A 26,213-nucleotide genomic window follows, 5' to 3' on the forward strand; every position below is an offset into this window, starting at 1 on the left:
TTATAATACACACAGAGATTACAGTACACGGCCATTATTACAGTATTATTATAATACACACAGAGATTATTATAATACACAGAGATTATTATAATACACACAGAGATTACAGTACACGGCCATTATTACAGTATTATTATAATACACACAGAGATTACAGTATATACAGACATTTTTGCAGTACTCAGACATTGCAGTAGCCACGCCTTTGGGGCGGGGCTGACATATCAACTTTGGCCGCGACGGCGCCCGGGTTTGCTGATCTCGCATGTGATTGGCTGTTTGTTAAAAACCCCACCTTTTTCATGAGCTCGCGCGTCAAGTGCACTGCTGGTGCATTAATTGTGAATCAGGGTTTCTTTTAACTTTGTCTTCTTTTACTGGTAAATGAAAGGTATATATTACCTTTTGTGTAAAATCTTAATCACAGGCAGAATATCCGACGAATGACTGTGATCTGGTGACTTGCTGCGGGCGGAAGTGTTGTCGGTGAAGCAGAGAGCGGAGGGGCTCCAGCATCACGTCCAGGTTTGTCTTCATGCGTTCATTCACATCATGGCTTCATAAAATGAAAACATCACGCACGGGCCGTGTCCGTTCAATATTTTAGCGGCTGTATCGTTGTTGGGTAAGGCTTCAGTCGGGGTGTGTTTGTGTCTGCGCGCGCGCGTGTTCAGACGGACGGCGGAGAACAGGATGAAACCGGCCTGCGCGTGCAACAGCCATCTTTGACCGTGCAACACTAAAAACACGCAAAATACAACCGTCATCATCTGTCTTATCTGTTGTTATTGTTGCGTGTAGCTGTAGATTTTCTGAAGTGATTATGTAGAGTCTCAACAGCACAAATGTTCTATGTTGTAAAATAAAGGACAGTTATAAGTGAAAGCGAAGGAAAAGCCTTTTTTCCCATTAAAATGCATTTTGTTTGTTTTTGTAAAAAAAAAAAAAAAATCAGCCTTATTTGGCCCATTGAAAAAGCCTTGGGAATAAGTAATCACCATGATCATAATGAAGTAGTCTTAAATGGAAAGAGAAAAGAGATAGTCATGCATTTTGAAGTATTTCTGTAGCTGTTTCCAGTGAGGCTATTCAGCCCAAGGAAGTCTTATTGGTCAAGTAAATGTTCCACCCACACTTTATGACCAAGGCAGCTGCTGTCTTTCCAGTTGCCCAAACAATAAGTCAGGCTATTTTTCTGGCTTTTGTCACATGACCACATTTATAGTGGACATGTGATCAGTACACCTAATGCTGGATTTCCACATACTACTTTCCGTCTGTGGTCTGTCGCATCTGCGCATGCGAATATCAGTTTCAAATATGTTGTCTGTCTCCTCTGTGATAATTGGTACGACCCCTTATTATTATTAATATGTACAGTGGCTTGCAAAAGTATTTAGCCCCTTGGTATTTCACGCATTTTAATTTGTTTGTGGCATTTCAAATACAAAAAGTAAATCAGGTTTCTCGATATAAAGGTTTCTCTGGTGGTTGGCTCTCACTGCGGTATTGTATCACTTCCTGTTCCAGAGCACAGCGGTGTTTTTCTGTATCTGTTAGCTGTTTAATCTGCGCAGTTAGATTGATCTAGTTATCTAGATTACGATTTGTTTCCCAGTGTAATCTTTACGTGCCTTACCTAAAGCACTCCTTCTGCTGAATCACCTCTAAATTATTTACACATTATTCACTTTGCGTGTTTTTAGGAATCCGCTAGCTTAGCGTAGCTACTAGCTCTTAGCCGATTTAGCATGGCGGCTTCTCCTGTCTCTCCCGCACTTTTCTGCTCTGGGTGTGAAATGTTTAGTTATTCCTCGGCCTCCTTTAGCAGTAACGGTACTTGTAATAAGTGTAGCTTATTCGTAGCTTTGGAGGCCAGGCTGGGCGAATTGGAGACTCGGCTCCGCACCGTGGAAAATTCTACAGCTAGCCAGGCCCCTGTAGTCGGTGCGGACCAAGGTAGCTTAGCTGCCGTTAGTTACCCCCTGGCAGATCCCGAGCAGCTGGGAAAGCAGGCCGACTGGGTGACTGTGAGGAGGAAGCGTAGCCCTAAACAGAAGCCCCGTGTACACCGCCAACCCGTTCACATCTCTAACCGTTTTTCCCCACTCGACGACACACCCGTCGAGGATCAAACTCTGGTTATTGGCGACTGTTTTGAGAAATGTGAAGTTAGCGACACCAGCAACCATAGTCAATTGTCTTCCGGGGGCCAGAGCAGGCGACATTGAAGGAAATTTGAAACTGCTGGCTAAGGCTAAGCGTAAATTTGGTAAGATTGTAATTCACGTCGGCAGTAATGACACCCGGTTACGCCAATCGGAGGTCACTAAAATTAACATTAAATCGGTGTGTAACTTTGCAAAAACAATGTCGGACTCTGTAGTTTTCTCTGGGCCCCTCCCCAATCAGACCGGGAGTGACATGTTTAGCCGCATGTTCTCCTTGAATTGCTGGCTGTCTGAGTGGTGTCCAAAAAATGAGGTGGGCTTCATAGATAATTGGCAAAGCTTCTGGGGAAAACCTGGTCTTGTTAGGAGAGACGGCATCCATCCCACTTTGGATGGAGCAGCTCTCATTTCTAGAAATCTGGCCAATTTTCTTAAATCCTCCAAACCGTGACTATCCAGGGTTGGGACCAGGAAGCAGAGTTGTAGTCTTACACACCTCTCTGCAGCTTCTCTCCCCCTGCCATCCCCTCATTACCCCATCCCCGTAGAGACGGTGCCTGCTCCCAGACTACCAATAACCAGCAAAAATTGGGGCAACTGTTTGTTGTGATTTGGCGCTATACAAGAAAAAAGTTGATTGATTGATTGATTGAAAATCTATTTAAGCATAAAAATTCAAAAAGAAAAAATAATATAGCACCTTCAACTGCACCACAGACTAAAACAGTTAAATGTGGTCTATTAAACATTAGGTCTCTCTCTTCTAAGTCCCTGTTGGTAAATGATATAATAATTGATCAACATATTGATTTATTCTGCCTTACAGAAACCTGGTTACAGGAGGATGAATATGTTAGTTTAAATGAGTCAACACCCCCGAGTCACACTAACTGTCAGAATGCTCGTAGCACAGGCCGGGGCGGAGGATTAGCAGCAATCTTCCATTCCAGCTTATTAATTAATCAAAAACCCAGACAGAGCTTTAATTCATTTGAAAGCTTGTCTCTTAGTCTTGTCCATCCAAATTGGAAGTCCCAAAAACCAGTTTTATTTGTTATTATCTATCGTCCACCTGGTCGTTACTGTGAGTTTCTCTGTGAATTTTCAGACCTTTTGTCTGACTTAGTGCTTAGCTCAGATAAGATAATTATAGTGGGCGATTTTAACATCCACACAGATGCTGAGAATGACAGCCTCAACACTGCATTTAATCTATTATTAGACTCTATTGGCTTTGCTCAAAAAGTAAATGAGTCCACCCACCACTTTAATCATATCTTAGATCTTGTTCTGACTTATGGTATGGAAATAGAAGACTTAACAGTATTCCCTGAAAACTCCCTTCTGTCTGATCATTTCTTAATAACATTTACATTTACTCTGATGGACTACCCAGCAGTGGGGAATAAGTTTCATTACACTAGAAGTCTTTCAGAAAGCGCTGTAACTAGGTTTAAGGATATGATTCCTTCTTTATGTTCTCTAATGCCATATACCAACACAGTGCAGAGTAGCTACCTAAACTCTGTAAGGGAGATAGAGTATCTCGTCAATAGTTTTACATCCTCATTGAAGACAACTTTGGATGCTGTAGCTCCTCTGAAAAAGAGAGCTTTAAATCAGAAGTGTCTGACTCCGTGGTATAACTCACAAACTCGTAGCTTAAAGCAGATAACCCGTAAGTTGGAGAGGAAATGGCGTCTCACTAATTTAGAAGATCTTCACTTAGCCTGGAAAAAGAGTCTGTTGCTCTATAAAAAAGCCCTCCGTAAAGCTAGGACATCTTTCTACTCATCACTAACCGAAGAAAATAAGAACAACCCCAGGTTTCTTTTCAGCACTGTAGCCAGGCTGACAAAGAGTCAGAGCTCTATTGAGCTGAGTATTCCATTAACTTTAACTAGTAATGACTTCATGACTTTCTTTGCTAACAAAATTTTAACTATTAGAGAAAAAATTACTCATAACCATCCCAAAGACGTATCGTTATCTTTGGCTGCTTTCAGTGATGCCGGTATTTGGTTAGACTCTTTCTCTCCGATTGTTCTGTCTGAGTTATTTTCATTAGTTACTTCATCCAAACCATCAACATGTTTATTAGACCCCATTCCTACCAGGCTGCTCAAGGAAGCCCTACCATTATTTAATGCTTCGATCTTAAATATGATCAATCTATCTTTGTTAGTTGGCTATGTACCACAGGCTTTTAAGGTGGCAGTAATTAAACCATTACTTAAAAAGCCATCACTTGACCCAGCTATCTTAGCTAATTATAGGCCAATCTCCAACCTTCCTTTTCTCTCAAAAATTCTTGAAAGGGTAGTTGTAAAACAGCTAACTGATCATCTGCAGAGGAATGGTCTATTTGAAGAGTTTCAGTCAGGTTTTAGAATTCATCATAGTACAGAAACAGCATTAGTGAAGGTTACAAATGATCTTCTTATGGCCTCGGACAGTGGACTCATCTCTGTGCTTGTTCTGTTAGACCTCAGTGCTGCTTTTGATACTGTTGACCATAAAATTTTATTACAGAGATTAGAGCATGCCATAGGTATTAAAGGCACTGCGCTGCGGTGGTTTGAATCATATTTGTCTAATAGATTACAATTTGTTCATGTAAATGGGGAATCTTCTTCACAGACTAAAGTTAATTATGGAGTTCCACAAGGTTCTGTGCTAGGACCAATTTTATTCACTTTATACATGCTTCCCTTGGGCAGTATTATTAGACGGTATTGCTTAAATTTTCATTGTTATGCAGATGATACCCAGCTTTATCTATCCATGAAGCCAGAGGACACACACCAATTAGCTAAACTGCAGGATTGTCTTACAGACATAAAGACATGGATGACCTCTAATTTCCTGCTTTTAAACTCAGATAAAACTGAAGTTATTGTACTTGGCCCCACAAATCTTAGAAACATGGTGTCTAACCAGATCCTTACTCTGGATCGCATTACCCTGACCTCTAGTAATACTGTGAGAAATCTTGGAGTCATTTTTGATCAGGATATGTCATTCAAAACGCATATTAAACAAATATGTAGGACTGCTTTTTTGCATTTACGCAATATCTCTAAAATCAGAAAGGTCTTGTCTCAGAGTGATGCTGAAAAACTAATTCATGCATTTATTTCCTCTAGGCTGGACTATTGTAATTCATTATTATCAGGTTGTCCTAAAAGTTCCCTAAAAAGCCTTCAGTTAATTCAAAATGCTGCAGCTAGAGTACTGACGGGGACTAGAAGGAGAGAGCATATCTCACCCATATTGGCCTCTCTTCATTGGCTTCCTGTTAATTCTAGAATAGAATTTAAAATTCTTCTTCTTACTTATAAGGTTTTGAATAATCAGGTCCCATCTTATCTTAGGGACCTCGTAGTACCATATCACCCCAATAGAGCGCTTTGCTCTCAGACTGCAGGCTTACTTGTAGTTCCTAGGGTTTGTAAGAGTAGAATGGGAGGCAGAGCCTTCAGCTTTCAGGCTCCTCTCCTGTGGAACCAGCTCCCAATTCAGATCAGGGAGACAGACACCCTCTCTACTTTTAAGATTAGGCTTAAAACTTTCCTTTTTGCTAAAGCTTATAGTTAGGGCTGGATCAGGTGACCCTGAACCATCCCTTACTTATGCTGCTATAGACATAGACTGCTGGGGGGTTCCCATGATGCACTGTTTCTTTCTCTTTTTGCTCTGTATGCACCACTCTGCATTTAATCATTAGTGATCGATCTCTGCTCCCCTCCACAGCATGTCTTTTTCCCGGTTCTCTCCCTCAGCCCCAACCAGTCCCAGCAGAAGACTGCCCCTCCCTGAGCCTGGTTCTGCTGGAGGTTTCTTCCTGTTAAAAGGGAGTTTTTCCTTCCCACTGTAGCCAAGTGCTTACTCACAGGGGGTCGTTTTGACCATTGGGGTTTTACATAATTATTGTATGGCCTTGCCTTACAATATAAAGCGCCTTGGGGCAACTGTTTGTTGTGATTTGGCGCTATATAAAAAAAATTGATTGATTGATTGATAAAAAATTCTAAAATTATCTTCCTTAGGCTGAAACTGAAAGTAAATCTCTACAACCTGATATAAATTAATTAAAAATATAAAAGCCAAGCTGATGGGTTGCATAAGTAATCAGCCTCTTTGGTATAATACCTGTAAATAATCAGTTTAATTGCCAGTTTTCTTCAGACATGTCAGGGGATGAATACATGAACATTTCCAAGTCACTGAATATGTCTTGAACTTTATTTACAGTAGTGTTCAGAATAATAGTAGTGCTATGTGACTAAAAAGATTAATCCAGGTTTTGAGTATATTTCTTATTGTTACATGGGAAACAAGGTACCAGTAGATTCAGTAGATTCTCACAAATCCAACAAGAACAAGCATTCATGATATGCACACTCTTAAGGCTATGAAATTGGGCTATTAGTAAAAAAAAAAAAAAGTAGAAAAGGGGGTGTTCACAATCATAGTAATGTGGCATTCAGTCAGTGAGTTTGTCAATTTTGTGGAACAAACAGGTGTGAATCTGGTGTCCCCTATGTAAGGATGAAGCCAGCACCTGTTGAACATGCTTTTCTCTTTGAAAGCCTGAGGACAATGGGACGTTCAAGACATTTTTCAGAAGAACAGCGTAGTTTGATTAAAAAGTTGATTGGAGAGGGGAAAACCTATATGCAGGTGCAAAAAATTATAGGCTGTTCATCTACAGTGATCTCCAATGCTTTAAAGTGGACAAAAAAAAAACAGAGACGCGTGGAAGAAAACGGAAAACAACCATCAAAATGGATAGAAGAATAACCAGAATGGCAAAGGCTCACCCATTGATCAGATCCAGGATGATCAAAGACAGTCTGGAGCTACCTGTAAGTGCTGTGACAGTTAGAAGATGCCTGTGTGAAGCTAATTTATTTGCAAGAATCCCCCGCAAAGTCCCTCTGTTAAATAAGACATGTGCAGAAAACGTTACAATTTGCCAAAGAACACATCAACTGGCCTAAAGAGAAATGGAGGAATATTTTGTGGACTGATGAGAGTAAAATTGTTCTTTTTGGGTCCAAGGGCCCGCAACAGTTTGTGAGACGACCCCAAACTCTGTATTCAAGCCACAGTTCACAGTGAAGACAGTGAAGCATGGTGGTGCAAGCATCGTGATATGGGCATGTTTCTCCTACTATGGTGTTGGGCCTATATATCGCATACCAGGTATCATGGATCAGTTTGGATATGTCAAAATACTTGAAGAGGTCATGTTGCCTTATGCTGAAGAGGACATGCCCTTGAAATGGGTGTTTCAACAAGACAATGACCCCAAGCACACTAGTAAAGTAAGTACACTCAACAAAAATATAAACGCAACACTTTTGGTTTTGCTCTCATTTTGTATGAGATGAACTCAAAGATCTAAAACTTTTTCCACATACACAATATCACCATTTCCCTCAAATATTGTTCACAAACCAGTCTAAATCTGTGATAGTGAGCACTTCTCCTTTGCTGAGATAATCCATCCCATCTCACAGGTGTGCCATATCAAGATGCTGATTAGACACCATGATTAGTGCACAGGTGTGCCTTAGACTGTCCACAATAAAAGGCCACTCTGAAAGGTGCAGTTTTGTTTTATTGGGGGGGTACCAGTCAGTATCTGGTGTGACCACCATTTGCCTCATGCAGTACAACACATCTCCTTCGCATAGAGTTGATCAGGTTGTCAATTGTGGCCTGTGGAATGTTGGTCCACTCTTCTTCAATGGCTGTGCGAAGTTGCTGGATATTGGCGGGAACTGGTACACGCTGTCGTATACGCCGTTCCAGAGCATCCCAAACATGCTCAATGGGTGACATGTCTGGTGAGTATGCCGGCCATGCAAGAACTGGGACATTTTCAGCTTCCAAGAATTGTGTACAGATCCTTGCAACATGGGGCCGTGCATTATCCTGCTGCAACATGAGGTGATGTTCTTGGATGTATGGCACAACAATGGGCCTCAGGATCTCGTCACGGTATCTCTGTGCATTCAAAATGCCATCAATAAAATGCACCTGTGTTCTTCATCCATATCAGACGCCTGCCCATACCATAACCCCACTGCCACCATGGGCCACTCGATCCACAACATTGACATCAGAAAACCGCTCACCCACACGACGCCACACACGCTGTCTGCCATCTGCCCTGAACAGTGTGAACCGGGATTCATCTGTGAAGAGAACACCTCTCCAACGTGCCAAACGCCAGCGAATGTGAGCATTTGCCCACTCAAGTCGGTTATGACGACGAACTGGAGTCAGGTCGAGACCCCGATGAGGACGACGAGCATGCAGATGAGCTTCCCTGAGACGGTTTCTGACAGTTTGTGCAGAAATTCTTTGGTTATGCAAACCGATTGTTTCAGCAGCTGTCCGAGTGGCTGGTCTCAGACGATCCTGGAGGTGAACATGCTGGATGTGGAGGTCCTGGGCTGGTGTGGTTACATGTGGTCTGCGGTTGTGAGGCTGGTTGGATGTACTGCCAAATTCTCTGAAACGCCTTTGGAGACGGCTTATGGTAGAGAAATGAACATTCAATACACGAGCAACAGCTCTGGTTGACATTCCTGCTGTCAGCATGCCAATTGCACGCTCCCTCAAATCTTGCGACATCTGTGGCATTGTGCTGTGTGATAAAATTACACCTTTCAGAGTGGCCTTTTATTGTGGGCAGTCTAAGGCACACCTGTGCACTAATCATGGTGTCTACTCAGCATCTTGATATGGCACACCTGTGAGGTGGGATGGATTATCTCAGCAAAGGAGAAGTGCTCACTATCACAGATTTAGACTGGTTTGTGAACAATATTTGAGGGAAATGGTGATATTGTGTATGTGGAAAAAGTTTTAGATCTTTGAGTTCATCTCATACAAAATGGGAGCAAAACCAAAAGTGTTGCGTTTATATTTTTGTTGAGTGTAAGTAAGACGCAACTCCACATTACATGGAGAAATGTGGCAGGGGTGGGATTTGAACCCGGAATCTTCTGCACTGAAACCAAGTGCATTAACCACTTGGCCACCACCCCTGCACCCCAAGCACACTAGTAAACGAGCAAAATCTTGGTTCCAAATCAACAAAATTAATGCCTTGCAGATGCGAAGAAATCATGAAAAAACTGTGGTTATACAACTAAATACTAGTTTAGTGATTCACAGGATTGCTAAAAAAGCAGTTTGAACATAATAGTTTTGAGTTTGTAGCATCAACAGCAGATGCTACTGTATTGTGAACACCCCTTTTCTACTTTGTCTTACTAAAAGCCCAATTTCATAGCCTTAAGAGTGTGCATATCATGAATTCTTGGTCTTGTTGGATTTGTGAGCATCTACTGAATCTACTGTTACCTTGTTTCCTATGTAACAATAAGAAATATACTCAAAACTTGGATTAATCTTTTAAGTCACATAGCACTACTATTATTCTGAACACTACTGTACATCAGTTATGAAGAAATACAAACAGTATGGCACTCTATGTTAAGTCTGTGTGGAGCAGACAGTTCTCAAAAAAACTGAGTGACTGTGCAAGAAGGAGAAGAGTGAGGAAAGCCACCAAGACTCCCAGACAACCAGGGATGCGTATCCGCCGTCTTTGGACGGTTTTCCATCTTTTTGTAAATTCTTGCCGTCTAAAAGAAATGCAGGGCTGTGAAAAATCTGTGGATCCGCAAAATTCCGCAGATTTCATCATGGGGGGAGGTGTTAGTGTTTTACCCTGTAATCATGATTGTCACTGAGTTTTTAAAATGTCTATCGCAAAGTGTTCTTTTTTTAACGACATCGTGCAAGTTTTATAAGACCGCGGCAGTCCGTGGACTGATAAAAATCAGTGTCCTTGGAGAAAAAAAGCCTGGCTGTTGCGACAGTTGTCATAAAGTGAGACTGGTTGGTTGCTGTGGCGACGCTGTTGGTCTCCTGCATGTAGCTTAAGCTAAAGGTAGCATGTGGACATCACAAACCTTTAGAGCGCTAAAGTTTTTAAAAGAAGACTTGTGCAGCATGTCTCTGTCACAGACCAACGTTGGACAGAGAGAAGATGGCGAGAAAGATTGTTTGAAAAAGTCTGATAAGGACAAGAATCTGTGGAATTGTCGCTGGCTTCATCAACACACCTGAAAGATAAAAGAAACGGGAAAAGTGAACTGTGCCATCAGGAAACACGGTAAGAATTTTTCTCTCTCTGGAAAATAAACATTGTCCTGTTCAAACAGGATTTTAGAAAATATTATGTAACTTTTTTCATTAATCTAGACTTTCTTTCATTGGGAAAAAAGACTGGCTTTGAATGGATTTAGGCTGCATGAATTTACACAAGAATGTAAATGAGGTTTTATTAATGTAGACTTTTTTTCATGGGAAAAAGACACAGTGACTTTGAGTGGATTTACAGGAATTTACACAAGAATATGTGGCTATTTTACTATTGTGTATATATATATATATATGTTAATCAAGGTATGTCAATAAATAAATTTCAGTATAAAATAAAAAAATAAATAAATTCAGGTTCAGATTCTTAGAGGTGTTTGGGCTCAGACTGAGATGGATAATTTAAACAAATTTAACATTTTGTTGTGCATTATTGAATGAATAATAGTAATCGAGTAGCTTCAGTATTATGGTATGATATTATGATATGATATCTCTTTACCTAGTCTGAAAGCAGTTATGAACTTATTTATAACATTTTAGTTGAGAGTTATGATTTTTAATTGCCTAGTATTTGAGCCCAGTCACAAACAAACTAAATAAAGTTTTTATGAAGATTTAGCTATATTTGTAAACTGTTGTGTTGTTATATTCTGTACATGCGCCTACAGGATGCACAACATGCATTCAATAGCCACATGTTGTGCCATACTGCATGAGATCACAAGAGAAATTTAACAGCTGTTTCAGGTCCAGATTTCACCAAAGAATGCACCACAGGGCACTTTTATTCTCAAAATCTTCGGTGGGGGGGCATCTCCCCAGACCCCCCTTAGCTCTCCAAACGCGTATGGCATTCTGGGTAACTTTTGATGTCTTGAATATTAGAGATGAATCACATTGCTGTCTCTTTTTTTTTTTTTTCTCCTAAGCATCCATGGACAACCCAGAAGAGGCTACAGGCTTCTGTGGCTGTGATTGGAGAAATTGTACACAGTGCATGTTTTGCATTTTGTATCCCCAGTTATACAGCTTCATGATGAAGTGGTACAGAGGAGGGTTTTCTTTCACCAAAACATTAAATATAGGCTTGCATCTCAGATGTACCTTCTGGCAAATTGTAGCTGAACTTTCAGGTCTTCTTTCTTTCCACCACCAGACCCCCCAATTACAGCCCTCTTAATCCCTTGTCACTTTATGCATTTTTTTATGTAGATGTAAATTAATATTCAAACTTTTCAACTAGTTGACAGTAGGGCTGTACAATATGGCCAGATTATCATATCTCAATATTGCCATGTCAATATGATATACACTGTGACTATGATTTTGCACAAAGTGCAGCAACAGTGAAAATTAAACATTCTTAAACAAAACAGTAATAATACCACACTCATTTTGCACTCATCATAAGATTAGGATACAGTGCCCTCCATACGTATTGGAACACTTGGAATTTCACACATTTTTGTTGTGTGTTGGGGGGTTTGGCTGGATGTTTTTGTGTTGTTTTCTTTTCTTTGCTCTCCATGTGGTATGCAAACTGGTTTTTGTCTGTGGAGACGGTGCTGGCAGAAGAGTCCTTCACCCTCATCAGCATTATCAGCTGCACCTGTGGATGATGCTCACGTGTAAACTTAAAGACTTTCAGCTGAAGCAGATAATGAGATGGCGTTCTGCATTTAAGCCATGAGTGGTTCAAGCAGAATTGCCGGGAACTCGACCTTGTGACGTTCGGTTGTGAGACGCTGAGGACCGCGCCTGGGTTTGACACATCGTGCCTGTGAAGGAGGACGGGTGAGGGACACATGCTGTCAGCACACATCAGAGGTGATGATTGTCTGAATAAGTGTTAACAGTAATTTGGTATTTTGTTACGCAGTATATTTGAACATTGATGAGAATTGTGCAGCTCGCTTCTCACTGCCGTGGCGTACGGAATTATGATCCTCCACCTGTTGTGAGAAGCTGCTCATTTACATAAAGCTTAAATTCAGACCTGAATGTGTTGCTGATAGTGTGTGCCTTTGAAGGATATTTGTTGTAGCTGTTGACTTACCTCACCTTTGCATCCTTCACAGAGTCAGTTTGTCGTGTCCACCTGGGGGGTGTTCGGCGGTGAGTCTGGGGCCAGAAGCGTCGGGCTTCGATCCATTTGGGCGCTGGAGAGCGCGCCGTCCTTCACCTCGCCAGATAACCGCACATTTATGTTGTACACAGTTATTGCACAGAAGGAAAATATATATATATATTTTTTTTTTGCCAGCTTGCACTCGACCGAGACGGACGCACTTTTCTCTTCTCCCTCCCTCCTTATCTTTCCTGCTTTTGTGGCGTGTTGTCTGTGAGGCTGCAGCGTTGCTCTTCTGGAAACGACAAAAATGGATCTGTTAAAGTGGTCTCTGAACGCAATTGACACTATTTTTTCTACAAGATCTTCGGGAGCGGAGGATCCGACCTGTCCTGCTGGGACGCATGTGATGGGTTACGTGATGGACTCGTGGAGGAGATGGCAGGTCATGTGCCTTTACATGCTTTCTGTGGAGGACGTTGAAGATGTGTACATATTCGGCTTGGTGGTGACCGGCTTTCTGATGTGTGGAGCGGGGCACTTGCTGGTTTACCGGAAAATCAAGAAAGTGGAAGCAGCTTTGATTGGTCGTTCCAAGCTGCCCTATATGATTGATTCGATTGGGAAGGCAGTGGCTGCGCAGTCGGCGGGGGTTAACCGCGCATTGGATGTCATCTCTGGGAAGATTGCAGCCCTGGAAACCCGCTTTGACCATCTGTGAAGACCACATTCTACATTTCTACATTTCAGATGCATTGGGAGCCACTCTGTTCTCAGAACTGTGGAATCTTTCAGGCGTCTGTTAATCTGGCTATTCATTTGGCTTCCCCAAATACAGCTGCACTTCAAGGTCGCTGTGATAAGATACCTCCTCAGAAGAACAACACTCTTTGCCTCGCTCCCTGGTCTTCCCCCCTCCCCTCAGCTTCTCCAGCTCTGACGTGAACTGTGACTGTCCCGGACTTTCTCAGCCTGCGCAGGGCTGTTCCCTTCCCCCCCCCCAGACTGTCGAACAAGGCCGTTGACGGCGCCGAAACTGGCTGCCTTCCGGAGTGTTCTGATAAACTGGTCCTTTCAAATCTCGGTTGTCGTCCTGTGTCCTTGTTTTTGTCTCTGTGATTATTGTTTTTTTGTGCTGATGGGATTTTTTTTTCCTCATTGCCGCTGCATCCCTCGTGTTTTGCTTCATATATATGTTTTATGTACCGGGCCGGCCTATGTGTTGTGTGTTATGTGTGTTGTTTGTTATGGGTCGGTGTTGGTTTGCTCAGCCCTGCTGTTGACCAAGGCAGGGATGTACATCTGGAGCTGGTCCCCGGGCGCCTAATGGCGACCTCTGCTCCTACTGGCAAATAGGATGGGTTAAATGCAGTAGCCACATTTCATTGTGCAGGAAAGTTCTTCTGTTCTGTGCATATGACAATAAAATTTCCTTGATCCTTGATCCTTCCTTGATCCTAAATTTGTTTTGTTTTTGGAACCGCTTTCTGGTTATTTTAACGCTGGGTTCAGTCAGACGCTGGTCGCGCTCCTCAACTCGCGTCTGCACATAACAGTAGTTCCCGGCCATTCCAAAATGGACCCAGCGGCAGAAGCGGTTCCTTTTGCTGAAAAAGTTCAAGAATACTTGGAGAAGATATGGGAGCAATTACGGCCTCTCGCAAATCAAATTAAACAAACAGATGCTCGCATTACGGAGCTTGCAGCACAAGCCGTTCTGCTTCCTGCTGCTCCAGCTGCGGCACCATCGATACCGGTGCAGATAACTCCGTCACCCAAGGGGAGGCGGAGTGCGGCAGATTATTCCGTGGATTTCCGAATTTTTTCTGCTCAGTCCGGTTGGAATGCCGCAGCTTTGAGAGGAGTGTTTGTGGATGGTTTGAATGATTCATTAAAAGATGAGCTAGCAGTCCGTGACAAATCAAAAGATTTAGATGAGCTAATATCTTTGGCTATTCGTCTAGATGATCGGATAAAGGAGCGTGGACGCGAGAGAGGGCGGACATCAGAGCGGGTCTTTTCGTCTGGGGCTTTCCCCGACACAGATCAGGGCTGCTTCTTCTTCACCCCACTGAGACTCCTCCGACGGGACCTCTGGCTCCTCTTGCAGATGAGCCCATGCAGATGGGACGAGCTGAAGCCGCCATATTGCCCCGGTCACATAAGCGTCAAGAAAGATAACAATGACGTATCTCCAGGTGTTCTTAGATAGGCATAATAATGGACACAAAAAAAAAAGGGGGGCAGATCTTTGGTTGTTTAGTTATTTGGGCTGTTTTTGTTTTTATGTAAGGGGTTATAAATTGTTTGGGGACTTAGATGCGGTTCTGGTGGAGTGAACGACTGGCGGTTCAGAGCTCGGCTGGACTCAGGTAATCATTATTTGAAGTTAGGTAATTTTTGTTTGAGGATTGGGTCGTTTTGTTTTGTTGTTTTAATTTCCCTGTTTCCCTAACCCCAACCTCACATGCTCTAAGACCGTTTGTCTTTTGGGTTGTGGAGTGGTGCAGGTTGGTTACGCTGAGCGTTTCTCAGAAAACCTCTGCACCTGGGGGGGGGGGGGGGGGGGGGGGGGGGTTGTCAGGGGCGTTTTTTTGTGTTTGGTTGATCCCCGGTTCCACTCCAGCTCTGGTGGGCCTTTGACCGTTCGTCATTGGTGTTACCGGGGTGTGGTGCAGCGGGAACGTACCTCAGTTGGAGTGGTGGGCCGATCTGTGCCGTTCGCCATTTCGGTAGTTCCACCCCTCCCGATGGGCTGGTGGTATGGTCGGTTTGGGGCACCGGACGTATTTCCGGTTTTCTGCTGCGCTTAGGGGATGGGACTGGGTTAGTTTTTCCTGTTTCCTTTCCCAGCTTAGTAGTTTTGTGCCGTTCGCCAAAATTGGGCTATCGATAGGCTCTGGGAGTGGTCTGAGGTCTTTCGGGGTGCTGGGGGGGGTAACAGGGTTTGACAGTTTTATTTTGCCCCCGGGGTGTTTTAATGAAGTCCGCCGGGGGTTGGATTTTTGTGTTATGTTTCCATCCAGGTTCCACCTCCAGGGTCGATGGGATGGTCCTGTGGGGGGGGATTGATTGTGGGGCCGATTAACCAAGTGTGGCCGGGTCTGGGGTTCCTGGGTTGTGGGGAGGGTACCTCCTGGGGTTGATGGTACGGTCCTCTGGGGGGCACTGTTCCTCCGTGTAAACCTGGGGACCTCTGTAAGATTCCGGTTTTGGTTGTTCTCTCCTGGAACTGGCGGTAAAGGTCTTCTGGGGGGGGGGGTGGGGGGTGGGCTCTGCATATCGTTCTGGGGGGGGGGTTGTTTGTTATTTTTCTTTGTGAATTTATGTTTGTATTGTGTTGTTGGGGCTGTGTTGGGTTATTGCATTTGGGAGTTTTTCTTTTCTTCCCGGGGTTGGATGGGACGGTCCCCTGGGGAGTGGTTTGGGTGGGTTTTGTGTTTTTCTTCTATGTTGGGTTGTATATGGGACTTGTTTTGGGTTTTGTTGATGCCAGCTGGCCTTCCAGCCGTGGTGCCCTGTCCTGCCGTCTGCTTTCTGTCATGGACCCCGGAGGGAGGTGTTGTTCTCGGGCCTGGTCTGTTCGGTCGCCGGGAGGCTTCCCGTTGATGGGGGGGTACTGTTGTGTGTTGGGGGGTTTGGCTGGATGTTTTTGTGTTGTTTTCTTTTCTTTGCTCTCCAGGTGGTATGCAAACTGTTTTTTGTCTGTGGAGACGGTGCTGGCAGAAGAGTCCTTCACCCTCATCAGCATTATCAGCTGCACCTGTGGATGATGCTCACGTGTAAACTTAAAGACTTTCAGCTGAAGCAGATAATGAGATGGCGTTCTGCATTTAAGCCATGTATGATTCAAGCAGAATTGCCGGGAACTCGACCTTGTGATGTTCGTTTGTGAGACGCTGAGGACCGCGCCTGGGTTTGACACATCGTGCCTGTGAAGGAAGAAGGGTGAGGGACACATGCTGTCAGCACACATCAGAGGTGATTAATTGTTTGACTAATTGTTGATAGTAACTTGGTATTTTGTTACGCAGTATATTTGAATTGTGATGAGAATTGTGCAGCTCGCTTCTCACTGCGGTGGCGTGCGGACTGTTGATCCTCCACCTGTTGTGAGAAGCTGCTCATTTACATAAATCTTAAATACAGACCTGAATGTGTTGCTGATAGTGTGTGCCTTTTGAAGGATATTGGTTGTAGCTGCTGACTTACCTCACCTTTGCATCCTTCACAGAGTCAGTTTGTCGTGTCCACCTGGGGGGTGTTCAGCGGTGAGTCTGGGTCCAGAAGCGTCGGGCTTCGATCCATTTGGGCGCTGGAGAGCGCGCCGTCCTTCACCTCGCCAGATAACCGCACATTTATGTTGTACACAGTTATTGCACAGAAGGAAAATAAATTTGTTTTGTTTTTGGAACCGCTTTCTGGCTATTTTAACGCTGGGTTCAGTCAGACGCTGGTCGCGCTCCTCAACTCGCGTCTCCACATAACACATTTTAATTTATTTATACCATTTCAAATACAAGAAATACAAAAAATATAAAGAATAAAAATTTCTTCCTCAAAAAAAAATATCTTCCTCAAAATTAAACTGAATCCAAATCTCAAAAACTTGACAAAACCTGTAAATAATAATCACTTTTATTGCCAGTTTTCTTCAGACAAGTCAGGGGATGGAAACATGAACATTTTCCAATGGCTCAGTCACACGGCACTTAACGAAGGGTGACGAAGCCCTGACGAAACAAGAAATCTGGACTTTCGTTGACTGTCGTTGACATCGTTTAACCTTCGCGCAGCTTCGTTCCTGCAGCGGGCGCTTCGTCAGGATTTTTAAACTGTTGAAAAATTTGAACGAAGGGCAACAAAAACCTCAGTTCGTCTGTGTTTCGTTTTGCTGTTGTTCTTGATGTTTTTTTAATCGTTTGTGTAGTTTTTGTAACGTTGTTGTTTAATTTGACTTCGTTGGAGCAGCTGAACGTTTTCACACAGTGCAGAAGCCGGTTTGTGAGCGCTGAGGCTGCTGCTGCGTTCATGTATCGTCAGAAATTACAGGGCAAACTCAGCCTGCTTGCTTGGATTTTTTTATCTGTGTGGGGGGGGCAGCTTCAATGGGCTCAGGCACATTACATAGGCCAGAATTAATCTTTTGTGTGGATATAATTAATTATTTTGCCACAAGCAACTGTTGAATTTGAAACAACGAAAAAGTTGTGTAATTTCCGACGGTACTTGAATGCAGCATCAGCGGCAGTAGGAGTGCGTGCGCTTATTATTTTGTATTAAATATAACAATATGAGTGTAGGAATGACAATCCAGTCCTGTACATGTGGCAACAGGCAGATGAATCAAAATGATGATATAAAGGGCTGTTCTGGAAGACAGAATTCACTTTGTGGATCAGTGATCAGCTGGTGGAAATAACCGCACGAGTCAATGCGCGCGTTCACACGCACTGATTAATTTACTGCTCTGATATATTCAGTCATCTTTACACTTATATTTATTCTCCCTTTTGACAGTTTTCTGTTATAAATCAATATATATGTCTTAGAACATAATACTGTGATACAGCAGTGACCACGGAACCCTTTTTTTTTTTTTTTTTTTTAATTGGAGCACGACAGAGCACGCATCGTGTCGACAGACAGTATAGATTCTGATGATGATGGAGATGATCCCTCTTTTGTTCTGGACAAGGAACCAGAGCAGGTGGTCCATCGACATTTCCACAGATTCTGTTTGCAGTTTCTCCAGGACTCAGGCACTATGAGCTCCGTTCCAGCGCCGAGTGCTGGAACAGACACGCTCTGCTCCAGCGGTGGCTCCAAGCGCGTTTCGTTGATATCGTGAGCTTTGGTTTTGTTAAGTTCCTCTTTCGTCCCTTTTGCGCTCTTGCTTCGCAGACTGTTTGGTGATAAAAGCTCTTTCGTCCACCTTTTCTCAATGAATTGTAATGTTTTTTACTTTTTTCTTCGTTCAGGAATCGTCGTGTGCCGTGTGACTGGGCCACAAGTCACTGAATATGTCTTGGACTTTATTTACATCAATTATGAAGAAATACAAAAGTTTCTTTCACCAAAACATCAATTCCAGGCTTGCATCTCAGATGTACTTTCTGGAAGATTGTAGCTGATCTATCGGGTCTTCTTTTTAAGAAAATCCTCCTCTACACCACTTCATCAGGAAGCTGGATTTTATATTTTTAATTCATTTATATCAAGTTGTAGAGATTTGTTTTCAGTTTGACATTTGACATTTCCTGTTTCACTGTGGACTCAAAATTTGGCACTTCCTATTTCAGTCTCAACTTGCCACTGAATTCCCGCAACATCCCACGAGATCTTGGCTCGTGGGATCCAGGAAGTGTTTGACATTTCCCATTTCACTATGGACTCAAAATTTGAGACTTCCTGTTTCAGTCTCAACTTGCCACCGAATTCCCGGGAGATCCCACAAGATCTCAGCTCGTGAGAAGTGTTTGACATTTGACATTTCCTGTTTCACTGTGGACTCAAAATTTGGCACTTCCTGTTTTGGGACTCCCTGTACCATGTTAAACCTTTCCTCATGCACAGGAACCGCATTGCTGTAACTGCAAGCTAAAATGTACAATGTCATTGGTTACATTTTCTACAACAGCAGACTTTCAGCCAATCAGAATCTCTGTAATTTCTAAAGTCACTGAAAATACCTGGACGTGGACGTTTTGAGTTTCTGCAAGTTTGCTCTGTCAAGCTGCATCTGTAAAATGGCCAAAATTACCAAGAGAGAGTATGAAGACTGCATGAAAGACATTGATAGTGGCGTAAAAAAGGTTTAAGTGGACATGTTTGGAGCGAGAGGTAGACATGAACGGGACAAAAGCAAGACTCTGTGAATTTGCCCGCAAGGTTGAGCTCCCCGGTAAAGTCATCTGCACGCTATGTTCAGATTTCATCAACAAAACCTTGGAAGAACACTGAAAGATGAAGAAACATGTCATCAGATTAATATTAAATGGACTAATCTGCCTGGGTCCAGAGCGCGGAAGTGGCCCAGTGAGCCCCAAAGCCCACAGCACTTTTACTGTTCAGTGACATCCAGTGCTCAGGTGCGTGCCCAAAAATTCTATTCATGCAATTAAAGTGTGCTTACATTCCATGAAATTTTTAAGTGTGGCTCTGGTTCAGTACTGAAGTGAAATTCAGGGCTGCAAAACCAGCGTTTGTATACGGATTTTCATCCAAATTTGTTTCCATGTTCTGTTTATTTTGTCATATAAAGCCACTAACTTAAAAAAAATGTATGTATTTTATGGCTTTATTTTGACACAGAACACTTTTTCTGAAAACGTGATGGTATGGAGAAAAACAAAACAAATGAACGCTTCTTCTTTGTGGTGTACGAGGTCTGTCCATAAAGTATAGGTCCTTTTTATTTTTTTCAAAAACTATGGATTTCATTCATATGTTTTTACGTCAGACATGCTTGAACCCTCGTGCGCATGCGTGAGTTTTTCCACGCCTGTCGGTGACGTCATTCGCCTGTGAGCACTCCTTGTGGGAGGAGTCGTCCAGCCCCTTGTCGGAATTCCTTTGTCTGAGAAGTTGCTGAGAGACTGGCGCTTTGTTTGATCAAAATTTTTTCTAAACCTGTGAGACACATCGAAGTGGACATGGTTCGAAAAATTAAGCTGGTTTTCAGTGAAAATTTTAACGGCTGATGAGAGATTTTGAGGTGACACTGTCGCTTTAAGGACTTCCCACGGTGCGAGACGTCGCGCTGCGCTCTCAGGCGGCGTCATCAGCCTGTTTCAAGCTGAAAACCTCCACATTTCAGGCTCTATTGATCCAGGACGTCGTGAGAGAACAGAGAAGTTTCAGAAGAAGTCGGTTTCAGCATTTTATCCGGATATTCCACTGTTAAAGGAGATTTTTTTAATGAAAGACGTGCGGACGGGTCCGCGCGTCGGCTCGCAGCCGCCGCGACGCTCCGCCACAGGAAAAACACCTCTGTTGGAAGCCTTAAGGACAAGTTGGAACATGTCCAGCTGTTAAACAATTTCTCATATACTCACTCCACTGAAAGCCATCAAAAGCTGCCTGGATTTTACAAATGGTTATCAACACGGAGGTGTTTTTCCTGTGCCGCCGCTCCGCGCCGGCTGCGTCCCGACGCGCGGACCCGTCCGCACGTCTTTCATTTAAAAAATCTCCTTTAACAGTGGAATATCCGGATAAAATGCTGAAACCGACTTCTTCTGAAACTTCTCTGTTCAGTCTGTGTCAGTCCATCTGTCAGTTCTATTACTGCCACAGTCTTCAAATTCACAGAGAACATTCTTTGGACACAGATCTTGGACAAGTTCAGAGATGGCTAACCTTGACCTACTTTAAGAGGTATTTTAAGATGTTAAAATGTCACATTCTGTACCTAATTTTATGGCATGATCTCACAGATGTTAGCATGCGAGAGTGGTGATGTTGCTTCCTGCTATCGCTAGGTGCTAACTTCGCTTCATTTTTTTGGCTAGAAATAACACCTTTCTCATATATAAAAGCTAGTGAGAAATAAACACTTCTAAAAACTAAAAATGCTGTGTTTGTAGCCTGATAACACCTCTGGAAGGATTTACAAACATTTAGCAGATGTTAGTGTGGTGACGTCAGGTTGGTAGCAAAACTGTTTTGTTTGTGTGTAAATATAACCTTTTTGTCATATATTATGTGAAAGTGAGTGAGAAATAAACACTTTTAAAACCGCAAACGCTGTTTTAGAACCTAACTATACCTCTGAAGTGATTTAAAAGACATTTAGCAGACGTTAGCATACTTTTGTTTTTGAGTGGCAGGGGTGACAGCCAATCAGAGAAAAGCTGCACCGTGACGTCACAGTGTAATTATTAGGTTTTTGGAACCTAATAATTACTTAAATTAGCTGCAAATTATACAGAACACAATGTTCATAGGGCCAAGGGTATTTTAGCATTGCGTTATATTTAATGTTACTATGCTGTATGTGCCTGTGGGGTTTTCCTGCTGACTGGCATAAGTAGTCGGGGGTGGAAACTCACATGGTGTGATTTAGGAATTTATTGTGGGGCAGTAATTTGTAAGCATACATTTTACATGTTAATATTAATATTGTCACTGATTTATACCAAAAATGTTGTTTTGATAGGTTTTAATCTCTTTAAATGATTTACACATACTTACATGAAGTTCCAATATATTTAAGACCTCATTGCTGGTTAAGGAAAGACACTTAAAGAATAGTTTTGACAAGTTCAGCGATATCTGTCCAATGCTTTGACATTTATAGTAAGTACATGTGCTATGGCACTAGCCAGGTTTCACTGAAAGAAGGCCTACAGACACAGTGTGTTTTACAGTTTTATCGCTGTGAAACATTCACAAAATAAAGGTTTGTTTGATTAACAGTCTTGTTTAAATGAAGACAGTCACATTCTCTGACTGGCACACACTCTGTCTCATCACACTTGCACTGACTGAAACATGCTCCCCTGCTGCAGCCAGGAAAAAAGTCCTGTGAAGCCGCAGTCCTATGCAGTCACGGGGCTACAGCAAACATTTCATTCTATACATACCCACAACGCTACATGTATGCATAGTCTGTGTTGTTTGTAACATTCATTGCATTTTTTGTACAGAGGAATGTTTGTTAAATCAAACTCTATTTTTATGCTCGTATTCTTTATTTGATTGACAACCATATATTGTACAAATCTTTTTCTGCTTATAATCCAAGCTGTAATGTCTTTATTTTATCCCAAAAATCATCTGTCTCACCCCACCTCCACACAAACACATTCTTTTTCTCTTAAAAATTAAAAAGTGTTTCTAAGACATACACACCTCAGTGTTTTTATCATTGACACAGCACATCCTTGAAATGAATCCATTGTTTTTTTGTGTGTGTGTGTGCATCGTAAGATTGACCACCTCTGCTGTCCATGTATAACAAAACTCAAGTGTTTTTACTCCAAATTACACCTCGCCTCACCAATGGTACAGTGCGTCGTAACCTGGTACAGCTTCAGATTGAATGATGGGTGATGCTCTGCCCCGGGAAAGGCCTCACCATCTTTACTTCAGTTACTTCATTACATTGTTGAACACTAGTCATGATTATTTTCTGCACAGCTTGTGCAGAAAGACACTCACTTGCTGATGGTAGCTTTAATCTTGCATAAACTAATAGAAGTGTTGCTTTCATTCAGAATTGTTGTGCTAGCAAAGATGTGTGTTTTGAATGGCCATTAGGGCTGGTGCCTAGGGGTGTCGGACTTGGGGGGGCATATCATTGGGGGGGGGGGCAAAAAAACTGGCATTAAATACATTTTTGTGTTGCATGTTATTAATGTCCATACGATTCATGTTGTAAAAGAATATAATTAGAATGAATGTATAAATGTTGCGAAACATAATTCTGCTCTGACAGTAATATTGAAAGATCTCTGAGGGCCCTTCCACCCCTGCAGTTGTACAGTGGTTTAGTCCAGGTGCACAGGCAGCACTCTTCCCCACACACACACGTCCCAAACCATATCTGACAGAAAGAGGAGGTGTTTAGTAGAGCTGAAACAACTAATCTAAACTAAACAAAACAACTAATCTCAACTAAACAAAATTTATTATTAAAATAGTTGTCAGCTAATTTAGTCATCGATTAGTTGTTAAATAACCTTACAGCAAATGTTTCGTTTCTTCCATATAAATCAACCGTTTCTGTGAGATTGAAGCAGCGATCTGCTGCTTTGTTGGTTCATTGTTTTATTTCTCTTTATCTTAATTTTTCCCCGCTAAAACCTCAAAGAGCATGTGTCTGTGAGTAATATTTACCTTTTGATGTTAATCTGACCTGTTAAGGTCTTCTGAAACAGTTGATAGATGTATTTTATAACTTAAAAACGGGACCGATGCTATCGTGTTAACCTGTCTATGGCGTTTTCAGTGTTAAAGTTAGCATTAAGCTGTTGCAGCTGTCAACACATTTGTGTCCTTTTGTTTTCTGTATCATAATTCATGGTCAGCATTTGTTGTCGTAAAAGAGTCAAATGCATTACAAATTGTAATATTTTTTAATTTATTTTGTATTTATATATTAGTAATAATAGCAACAACAATAATAGTAATAATAACCAGTAATGCTACAATACAATTTTAGAGAAAGAAACAAAAGAACCTGATTAAACACAACAGAAAAGATAAATCCAACTAACAATGAACATAAATAAATATATAACTGTTTCCTGTGAACACCTAGTGACTCTTAAACCTCCACTTCACCCCTGTTTTGTTTAAGTTTAATGACAATTTGTTTGTCATACCATATCTAAGCTGTGTTTTTACACAAGAAAAAATAAAATGCAGTAAACTGCTCATTTGTCTCTTTTTTTCATGAAAATATCTTATTAAATATAACATATTACACTTTAGTCAGGCCTTTAAAATACTTTTGTGGACTCTTGCAGTCATATGTTGTCAGTGGTAGAGACAGTTGCTGTAGGCATCTAAAAATGCTCATAATTGTGTGAAACCTGATAGAAATCTCTTTGTGGTGTGTCGGTGATGTATGTATGTGCAAAATAAAATAAACACTACTTCAGGTATGTTTTTGACGAGAATATGGCATAACAAGCTCAAATGTTGATGTTGCGTGATAAAGGCCTTTTAATAATAACTCACTTAAAGAAATAATGGCAAACCTCCCATGTAAGTAAAAAAAAAACCCAAAACGATTAATCGAAAAAACAATCGACCAATGAATTGATTACTAAAATAATCGTTGGTTGCAGCCATAGTGTTTAGGCTGAAAAAAAAATGTCTTTCCTAAAAAATCAAAGTCCGAATTTCAAAAAAGAAGAGAAAAAAAGGACAGGGAAAGAAAACTAAATGAGGGAAAGCAGCTACTAGCCAAATTCTTTGAAAAGATAGCTATATTGAGTTGTGCATTTTCTAGAAAATGGTGCAATTGGGTGCATTGCTCACCCAACTTTAAAAAGGGTTCTGACTCCCAGGTGTGATCTAAGGTATACATGATTTAGACCTGGTTTGACTACGCATTAGAAATTTGGTGTTTGTGTTAATAAAAAACAACATAACAGTGTGTGTGTGTGTGTGTGTGGGGGGGGGGGTGTCTTCAATATGGCTAGTACCTAGGGCCCAGAATTTGGTGCTACGCCCCTGCTGGTGCCAACCTAAATAAAATAGTTTGTAGTTATCCAACCAAACTTAACTTTCTGTTGTTTTTGTGTCTTAGAAATATCAGTTCATATGAGGGACAGGCTTTAGAATGAGTTTGTAGAAACACGTTGTTTTACATTTGGCCATTTAGTGTGAAAACCTGAGCCAAAGATTGAGTTTTCTCTGTGTGAAAAATCATGTTATTCACAAGAATGATGATTGTTTTGTTTGTTTGTTTTTAATCCCCTGTTATCAGTGAGGCCATGTCTGTGAAGATGGAAATGGACACGAGTGGAGTGTCCAGGACACATGTCTCTATTGTACCTGCAGCTGACATTAAAGCCACTTTGAAACCAGAGGCAGAACGACCTCGCTGTGCCAGCACCCCATCTTCGCCTATCAGAAGTACTGTTGCAGGATACCAGATCCTCCACATGGACTCAAACTATCTGGTGGGTTTCACCACTGGTGAGGAGCTGCTCAAACTGGCCCATAAGTGTTCTGAAAGTGGAACAGAAAAGGGAGTCATGTCAGATGGCAGACCTAGCTCCATTCCCAGCCCTGTGCCTAAGTCAGTGGATTTAGGGATCCATCGTGCTTCACAAATCTTCAAAGCCAAAAGCCGTTACTACCAACCGTACGACATCCCTGCTGCCAATGGACGGAGACGGAGGCGTATGCCCAGCTCCGGTGAGACCTCCCTCAAGTCTCTGAGCAGTGGGGAGCGAGTTAGAGGTCTCCATGGAACATTACCCCTGTGTTTGCTCAGAGGTAAGAGGGCCCAATCCAAATCTCTGGACTACCTCAACCTGGACAAGATGAGTTTCAACGAGTCTGCAGATACTGATGTTTTACAGTACCAGCTGCAGCACCTCACCCTCCGTGGAGAGTGCTTAATCACAAGGAACAAGACATAAAAGCACAGTTGAACGCCTTTGTGGTCAGGATTGTGGTGCTGTTTTTAGTGCTGCTTCTTTCTACTCACATCATAAGCAGCTCTTTCAGGCAAGCAAACCTGCCGCGTTCACACACCCCTTACGTACTGAGCCCAAAAAGCTTACATTGTTACTGACTTTAAGGGGGTTAATCAGCTTCAAAATGTGAACTATATAAACCTTAGCAATAACTAGTGATGTTATTTAGTTAGTGGCGTGTGGTATGTAACAGTCAGAGATGCACCGATACATTATCCTACAATCAATATAAGCACATATCAGCTTTAAAATCTTATCGACACTTTGGCCCAGCTGCTGCGTCTGCTGCAATAGCCTCCAAAATCAGCTCTCAAACTCGCACCATTCCAAAACACATTCACACCATTTTACAATAATGCCTTCAGACTTGTATCCTCTTACCACAAGGTGGAGTTGTACTACAGGGAATGGCAGAAAAAGTTTCCAGGGGGAAGTCATTTGACATACTGATTTGTCTGAGAAGTAATCCGTTGAGACTGGGGACTGAGCTTTACATGCATACCTCATCTGTGGCTGCACGATCAAGAATAAAAGCCATACTGACTACATTTACCAAACACAAAGTGCTTGGTAAGTGGTCAAAACACCCCCTTATGACAACACCTGTGGAAACATCCCCAA

At 42.2% G+C, this 26,213-nt stretch overlaps 1 protein-coding gene across 1 annotated transcript; it reads left to right on the forward strand.

The window, feature by feature from the left end:
- The first annotated feature begins 304 nt into the window (after nt 1–304).
- Nucleotides 305–25,861, forward strand: macir (macrophage immunometabolism regulator). Its single transcript, XM_034192705.1, has 2 exons — nt 305–528; nt 24,875–25,861. The coding sequence occupies exon 2, from the start codon at nt 24,882–24,884 to the stop codon at nt 25,533–25,535; it is 654 nt and encodes a 217-aa protein (XP_034048596.1). The 5' UTR covers nt 305–528; nt 24,875–24,881; the 3' UTR covers nt 25,536–25,861.
- The last annotated feature ends 352 nt before the right edge of the window (nt 25,862–26,213 follow it).

The sequence above is a fragment of the Thalassophryne amazonica genome, chromosome 17 (genome assembly GCF_902500255.1).
Source record: "Thalassophryne amazonica chromosome 17, fThaAma1.1, whole genome shotgun sequence".
In the NCBI taxonomy this organism is placed as follows: Eukaryota; Metazoa; Chordata; class Actinopteri; order Batrachoidiformes; family Batrachoididae; genus Thalassophryne; species Thalassophryne amazonica.